This window comes from Tachysurus vachellii, chromosome 1 (assembly GCF_030014155.1).
Source record: "Tachysurus vachellii isolate PV-2020 chromosome 1, HZAU_Pvac_v1, whole genome shotgun sequence".
NCBI classification, from domain to species: Eukaryota; Metazoa; Chordata; class Actinopteri; order Siluriformes; family Bagridae; genus Tachysurus; species Tachysurus vachellii.
In genome coordinates, this window is record NC_083460.1 from 2,154,454 (window position 1) to 2,161,953 (window position 7,500).

General features: G+C 40.9%; 2 protein-coding genes across 3 annotated transcripts in view; one reads left to right on the forward strand and one right to left on the reverse strand.

Annotated features, from left to right (window-relative positions):
- Positions 1 to 1,960, forward strand: part of mrpl37 (mitochondrial ribosomal protein L37) — a 4,896-nt gene extending 2,936 nt beyond the window's left edge. The window contains exons 4-7 of the mRNA XM_060867424.1: positions 1 to 120; positions 1,077 to 1,228; positions 1,371 to 1,574; positions 1,796 to 1,960. The exon at positions 1 to 120 is cut by the window's left edge and continues 66 nt beyond it. Of these exons, the coding sequence (XP_060723407.1) occupies positions 1 to 120; positions 1,077 to 1,228; positions 1,371 to 1,574; positions 1,796 to 1,876 (557 nt within the window). The 3' untranslated portion in view covers positions 1,877 to 1,960. The remainder of the gene's footprint in view (positions 121 to 1,076; positions 1,229 to 1,370; positions 1,575 to 1,795) is intronic.
- A 108-nt stretch (positions 1,961 to 2,068) lies between these two features.
- Positions 2,069 to 7,500, reverse strand: part of ssbp3a (single stranded DNA binding protein 3a) — a 29,705-nt gene continuing 24,273 nt past the window's right edge. For both annotated transcript variants that reach the window (XM_060867436.1, XM_060867444.1), the window contains 6 exons: positions 6,815 to 6,878; positions 6,170 to 6,240; positions 5,989 to 6,052; positions 5,877 to 5,905; positions 5,556 to 5,657; positions 2,069 to 4,873 (listed from right to left, as the gene is read on the reverse strand). In XM_060867436.1, the coding sequence (XP_060723419.1) occupies positions 4,844 to 4,873; positions 5,556 to 5,657; positions 5,877 to 5,905; positions 5,989 to 6,052; positions 6,170 to 6,240; positions 6,815 to 6,878 (360 nt within the window). In that variant the 3' untranslated portion in view covers positions 2,069 to 4,843. The remainder of the gene's footprint in view (positions 4,874 to 5,555; positions 5,658 to 5,876; positions 5,906 to 5,988; positions 6,053 to 6,169; positions 6,241 to 6,814; positions 6,879 to 7,500) is intronic.

The following is a 7,500-nucleotide window of genomic DNA, read 5'->3' on the forward strand; positions in this document are numbered from 1 at the left end:
CTGTGGCTTTAGATGAGGAGATTCGCTCCACATCTGATCATGTCCTGGAGACCTTCTACCCCATCTCCCCCACCATCGACCTGCAGTGTACTAACGTCTACCAGCTCCAAAACCACACCGGTGAGAGTGACCCTGAACCCTAAACAGCCGCTTTAATCACATTCTGTCTGTCTGTGTCTTGTCTGTCTGTTTACTTTAAACATGAACTTCACCTTTAATTACAGACATCACATCATCTCTGTTTGTCTTCCTGTCTGTCTTCTACCATCTAGTAGTTACCCTGTTTTTTTTCTGTCTGTCTCTCATTCTGTCTTTCTGCCTGTCTCTTGTCTGTCTGTTGTTCTGTCTGTCTGCACCTCTGTCTAGCATTTTGACTCTCATTCTGTCTGTCTTTCATTCTGTTTATCTGCCTCTATCTATTATGTTTGACTCCTAGTCTGTCTGTCCATTTTTCTGTCTGTCTGTCTGTTCTCATTCTGTCTGTCTATCTTTCTGTCTCCCACTCTCTCATTATATCTGTCCACTATTCTGTTTGTATTAATCTGTCTCCCTGCCATTCTGTCTGTCTGTCACTATGCCTGTCTGTCTGTCACTATCTGTCTGTCAGTCAGTCACTCTGTCAGTCAGTCACTCTGTCAGTCAGTCACTCTGTCAGTCTGTCACTCTGTCTGTCTGTCACTCTGTCTGTCTGTCTGTCACTATGCCTGTCAGTCACTCTGTCTGTCTGTCTGTCAGTCACTATGCCTGTCTGTCACTTTCTGTCTGTCTGTCTGTCACTCTGTCTGTCTGTCAGTCACTCTCTGTCACTATGCCTGTCAGTCACTCTGTCTGTCTGTCTGTCTGTCTGTCAGTCACTATGCCTGTCTGTCACTTTCTGTCTGTCTGTCAGTCACACTGTCTGTCTGTCACGGTCACTCTTTCTGTCACTCTGTCTTTCTGTCACTATGTCTGTCACTGTCACTCTGTCTGTCTTTCTGTCTGTCTCTGTCTGCTCGTTACGTTACAGGAAGAAGTCAGTAGTTGTTGTTCTTAGGTGTTAAATGATTTGAGGTGTGTGTGTGTGTGTGTGTGTGTAGGTTTCAGAGAGGATTACCCGTACCCTCACGCTCACACACTCTTCATAACGGAGGCTGGAGATGCTCCTACACTGAAACCCGAGCAGCTGAGAGCGAAGCTGGTGATGTTTGCGTTCGGGAACGCCCTCGCTCGCGCCCGCGCTCTATACGGGGTGAGAACTTCTGCGTTTACACCAGCGGTGCATAAATATGTGCACCCTTAAAGGGATTTGTTACACGAATTTAGCATTTTAGCCGCTAGCTTTCGTTCATTATTATCTTATCTGCTTGTTACGTTTTTCGTGTTGGTCACAGAACGAGTCCAGGGTTCTGGAGAAGCCCGTCGTCGTGCAGAGCGTCGGCACCAACGGCCGTCTCTTCCAGTTCGTAGTTTTCCAGCTGAACACGACAGACCTGGATTCGGACAGCGGCGTGAAGAACCTGGTGTGGGTCGACGCCGATCAGCAGCTCTACGACTTCGCCAAGGTCCGGCCTTACATCAAGAAGAAGGTGGTGAAGGTACGTGGAGCGTTTAGAAGATTAATCCCATTATTCACTTACAGAATGTTCTGTTAGAACTGTTTAAAATACTCGTTTCTGATTGGCTGGTAGATAAAAAGATATTATTAGTAAAAAGATTTCTGTGTACAGGTTAACGTTGCTGTATTATGAATCACTTCGACATTTTTTAACCGATCCATTAACACACACTTCTTCTGTGATTCTCTCCCTGTCCACAGGTTCCTGCTGGTTTGTCTGGATATCGACCGGAAACCTTCAAGAAATTCCTGGCGCTTTATCTGCACGGAGCCACAAACTGACCGCTGATTGTTTTTATTTTTTTTTTCCTCCTGTAAGTTTCTTGTAATGTAAAATACAATAATAAACAAAATGATCGTCTGAAATGGTCTCCGTTTGATGACTGGCGACGTTAAAGGTCACGGTGTCAAAGTTTCTGGTGACTCTGATCTTTGTTCGTTCTGCTCGAGCTGAGGAAAGATCGAACGCCGGAATCTGTTTATACACCTTTATTTTGAGAAGAGGCAGAAAGAAGGTTTGCATTCGTGATCAGTTTCATGGACAATAAAATAATTTAATCAGTCATCGTTTTAGTGTAGCTGTGCTTCTGAGGAACAACGTAAACAACAAACAGCAGAAAAATATTATAAAGCAACATGTGTGTGTGTGTGTGTGTGTGTGTGTGTGTGTGTGTGTGTCCAGAGCGGATATCCGAGACGTAAAACGAACTGGTTTCTTTTTTCTTTTTTTAATAAAGTTATCAAAATAGATCAGATTTAAAACGTATTGTAGGGAAAAAAAACCATTCGGTCTCCTGAGAAGAGAGTCGTTATAATAAAACCCAAATTTAAACCTGTTTCCTGCCTGAATTCTGCATTCTGATTGGTCAGAGGATGAGAAGGAGGTGTGGCTTAATCTCCTATAGCATCATCTGTGTATTCATGCGCTCGTTTGTTTCCATAGTAACGAGGTTTTGTGGAAGCTGTAAGAGGAGTCTGCAGTGTCGGAGGTGAAGCTGTGATTTCTCGGATGTCTTTTTAGACAGGAAACGGAGAAGCCGGTGACGGAGTGATGTATAAACATCGTTCTGTAACAAACAGACTAACAGTTGTAACGGCGACGTAAACATCGTTCCGCCGATCAGCTTCCGGATCTCCGCCCGAGCTCGTCACACACACACACACACGGATTTATAACGTAACACGTCATTAACACGTCAGGATGACTAATTATTCTCTCTACCGACGACGAGGGGGACAAAAAAAATCTTCCCTTTTATACATTTCACCTTATTTTCTTTTCGTTTGATCATTTTGCATCTTTTTTTAGAAAGACTTTATACCTAAAGATAGAAAACCGATCTGTCAGTAGAGCGAGATGAGCTCGGAACAGGTAAATAATCTGTCTAGAAATAATCAGCTGATGTTTTCATCATAATAATAATAATGATAATAATAATAATAATAATGATTTATTCTAAGAGGAAACGTTGATGAGATTAATTACAGACATTTGAGTTTTTATAGCCAGCTGTTTAACTTTTAACAGTAGGTCAGAATTGACATTTTTCCTGAACGAATTTAATAATTTGTCATTTAATTTTTAACAAATCAGATGTGATTTTTTTTAGTCCGTATTTGTATTAAGGAGCTCTGAAGTTAACCACCAATAACAGATGAAATGATCCTGAAGTCAAAAATACAAATTCTTTCTCCTGTTGTGTAACAGAGCGGCATGAAAGAGTTAAAGTGGGAAGATATTAACGGTCTGACTGCAAGATCGTGACCAAATCAGCTACAAAAAAAAAACCCCGGACAGGAAGTGTTGGGTTTCTGCCATCTAACAGTGACTGAACCACCAGCAGTCGTGTTCGACTGGATCCTGAACACACGGCAAAAAGTCCGGTGAATCTGAGGGGTTTTTTACACCTGGTCACTTCATGTGTTTTCTGTGATCCGATAGCTATCCGACGGTAAAAAGACCAGGTCTAAATGCCCTCCGAAACGTTTTGGAGACGGATATAAATCTGATCGCTCAAACCCCTTCAGGAGGTGGTCTGGGACGCGTTTCAGATGAAACTGGACAGGTGTAAATGAATGTGGTTGTTCAAGCCACATACGTCAGCGCTATACTCCTCCCAAACAGAAGTACGTCACTCAGGTGATCTTTCACCCAGGCGTCTCGTTGGGGCTTAAAATGCGCTGCTGCTGCACATCTTTTTACATCTTCTTTTTGATTGCATTCACCATTTTGAACCGCATACACCAAAACGTGTTTAGTTTTAGTTACCCCGGAAATGAGGTAAAATATATTAGCATATTGGGCGGGAGTAGAAAGATCAGATCGATATCCGATTCGCCGAGACGTGTTTATGTGGCCTAATGTTAATGGAACAGTTTTAACAAATCACATAGCTATCGGATCAGAGAAAACACGTGAAGTGACCGGGTGTTAAAAGGCCCTGAGACGAGACCTGATTAAAGACGAGCGATTCTAGACTACAGACGCTCGTTAGAGAACTCGTTAGCAAGCGGCAGGAAAAGTAAAAAAAAAAAAAAAAAAAAAGTAAAAACGTCACACGATCGATTCTTAATTAAAGACGACGAGAACGTCAGCGAAATAAATCAAGCCGAATCGCAAGACTATAAAAGTCAATAACTGTAAAACTCTAAAACACAAAAATCTGACTACTCTGTGTGTGTGTGTGTGTGTGTGTGTGTGTGTGTGTGTGTATAAAGTTGGCAAAAAAAAACCCTTAAATAAAGGAAGAAAAACGATTCCTGATGGTCTTCTGACTGTCCCATGTGGAAATAATCAGCTTTATTTGACATTAACGTGGAGTTAAAGAGTCGCCGCAGTCGTCGGTGTCGACGTCGTGGACGAAGACGCGGCTGAAAAAAATTTTGTCCGGTTCTTTTCATTTCGTTTCAGTTTGTTTCCTTAAACTCTTTCGGTTAAAGATCCAGCCGACATCGAGAGCAACACATCTTCTGACTTTCCGATAAAAGATGATGAAGATAAAAATAGTAGTAATAATAATAGTAATAATAATAATAATAATAATAATTTAAAAAACGAAGCTGAAAACGTGACTGTAGAAAAGAGAAGCGCTCAGCTGAGACGAGCGAGTCGTGACGTCCGTGTCGGACGCGTCGCGCTACACGTCAGGGCTGTTAATCTGATGGACGTCTCGCTGCTGCGAGACTGAAGTCACTCTCTTGCGGATTTTCTTGGTGTGTCATCGAGCCGCCAGCGAGCCGTGACGCCGATCACACGCTCATGGTCATCGTCGGGGAATACTGAAGATAAAATAAAACAGATAAATAAACACATCACTAAGACTGAACGCAATCTGGGGCACGACGGGGAGCCAACGATATATAAACCTGTAAGTCAGTAACAATGTGAAGAGAGAACGTATGTGCAAGTAAATAAGAGCGTGAAGAAATAATCAAGGAAATAATTTAACTAACAAACGAGTAAAAAAATAAATAAAATGTAAAAAAAAAATAAAAAACCTTGTTAACAAATACAATTTAGGTAATTACAAACTAAAAAAAATGATATATTTTTAAAACAAAATATTTAAAAAAATAAATAAATAAACAAAACAAATAAATAGATTTTTAACGTGCATTTTTTTGTATTTAAAAAAAAAATTCTGATTTGTTTTTTAATCGAGTATAAAAATAATAATATAAAATGCCTTTTGAACACAAATATAAATTTCTGATGTTTTTCTGATGAAAAAAAGAAGAAAAAATTGGATGATTTTTTTTTAAACGTAATTTGTTTAATATAATTTACTCTTATCGACCCTGGCGTTCCCCCCCCATATTTATTTATTTGTGGCCCATCTGTATCGGGGTGCCAATAATTCTCGAGGCAGACAGTAGATATGAATCAGATAAAGAATCTGAATGAATGAGTGAGAAGATGAATGTGTTAGTGATACACGTGACGGTCACGTGTTTTACTCACGTTCTCGTTCTGGAAAGTGTGCAGGAAGTTGCCCCCTAAGTCACCGTCGTCCCGCGGCGTCCCGGGCGGGTTACTCAGACTGCTCAGGTTATTGGGAGAATTCTGCAGGTGAGGGGAAGTAAACAGGTGTGAACTGTGTAACTGTGTTTATATATACACATAAATAAAGTCTATAAGGGGAATAAAGCGCTTCGTGACGTGCTGCTGTAGGAAAATAATCAATGCTCCAGGTGACGGAGACGAACGAGTCTGTTTCGTTACGTCACTCTGTGCTTGATTATTTTCCTATGAGATCGGGACACGACACGGCTGTATGTTTACCTTAGGAAGCCCGTCTAGATCGCTGGAGCCTGGAGAAATAATACAAATAAATGAATAATATCACACGCTCTGTTTAATTCCAGAGATTTTTAGCGTTAACGAGCGGTTTTACCTAACGAGCCGTTCATGTGGTGAGGCTCCATCCCTCCCATGGGGCCGTCCGGACCTAAAGGGAACTGAAGAACGGGGAAAAACACGACGTGAACGAAGGAGAAAAACGGTCCTGCTAAGAGAAAGGTTTTATTTTGTTATTTTATAACGCTCAGGAGGATCAGAGTTAAAACGGGACTCACGTTGGACCTGTTCCCTCCTGGTGGCACGGAGTTTATCATTGTGTACAGATTGTCACCAGAATTAGTCGAATCTGAGGAAGAGATGGTAATGAAGCATGTTGAGAAGTGTGTGTGTGTGTGTGTGTGTGTGTGTGTGTGTGTGTGTGTGTGTGTGTGTGTGTGTGTGTGTGTGTGAGCATCAACGTCATGCTAGCTAACGGACCACGCTACGTTCGTGATGTCAGACCAGAGACGTGGCTTCAGTGGATCCAGAACACATTAACATCATCTCTAAAACCTGAGGATTGAGTGAATAACGACAGTAAAAGTTGGAATATAAGTTGGATTGGGACAAAAAGTCTTCAGCCCACTTCTATAAAACATTCCAATCCTTTGCAGAAAAGTAAATAAATAAGTACTTGTGCTAATTTCCTCTATTCTGCCCCCTAGTGGTGGTCCAGCACTTAAAGACTAGATGTTCGTATTGTGAGCCGGTTAGAAAGTTGATCAGGCTGGATGAAGGCGTCAGGATAAATATTTGATGGCTTCGGACTACAGTATGACAATAAATCTAAGCATAAATTTCCCGAACCCCGAGTTCAGCATGTGACGTCAAATCAAAACGGCTGCTCACGAGCTTCCTGTTCAGTGGTAAGTCGGATTTACCTGCTGGACTTGGCATGATGGGAGTTCCTGGTGGGCAGCCTCCTCCTGAGCCTCCTGGTGGACCCTGAGCCAAACAAACGACCACATCATGAACATCACAGACGGACAGTGTGACCATCAGTAAAGTGCTCACAGTGTTCCTCTGACCCTCAGAGCCTGTTCTGTGTCCTTCCTGTATTTAATCTCATCTCAGAATCGCTCTTCTCTCTTCTCAAATCAGCGGTGACGAGCGACTGTTCCTCGAAAAGACCTACTCGCTATTTTTTCCCTGTTCCTAAAGATCATTGGGGTTTGATTAATGATGACTCATCAATGATGAGATGATTAATCATTTCTCGGTGAAACATTTTTACGTGCTACGTTTTGCTCTTATAAGAAAGAACGGACGGATGATGAACCGGATTCAGGGGTCCGACAGCAGTTTTATATCTTTTTTCCAAACAAAATATGTAAATAAACAAATAAAAACAAATTTTTTGTTTTGTATTCAATAATTAAATACAAAACAATAATAATTTGTATAAAAAATAATAATAAAAAATGACCTTCGAACATATACATTTTTGATATTTTTAAAAAAAAATTTGGATGTTTTTTTTTTATGTAAATTGTTTTATATAATTTTCTTTAATAAAACATAATCATACTATTTTTCTTTCATTTATTTAATTTTTCTTCAAACAGGC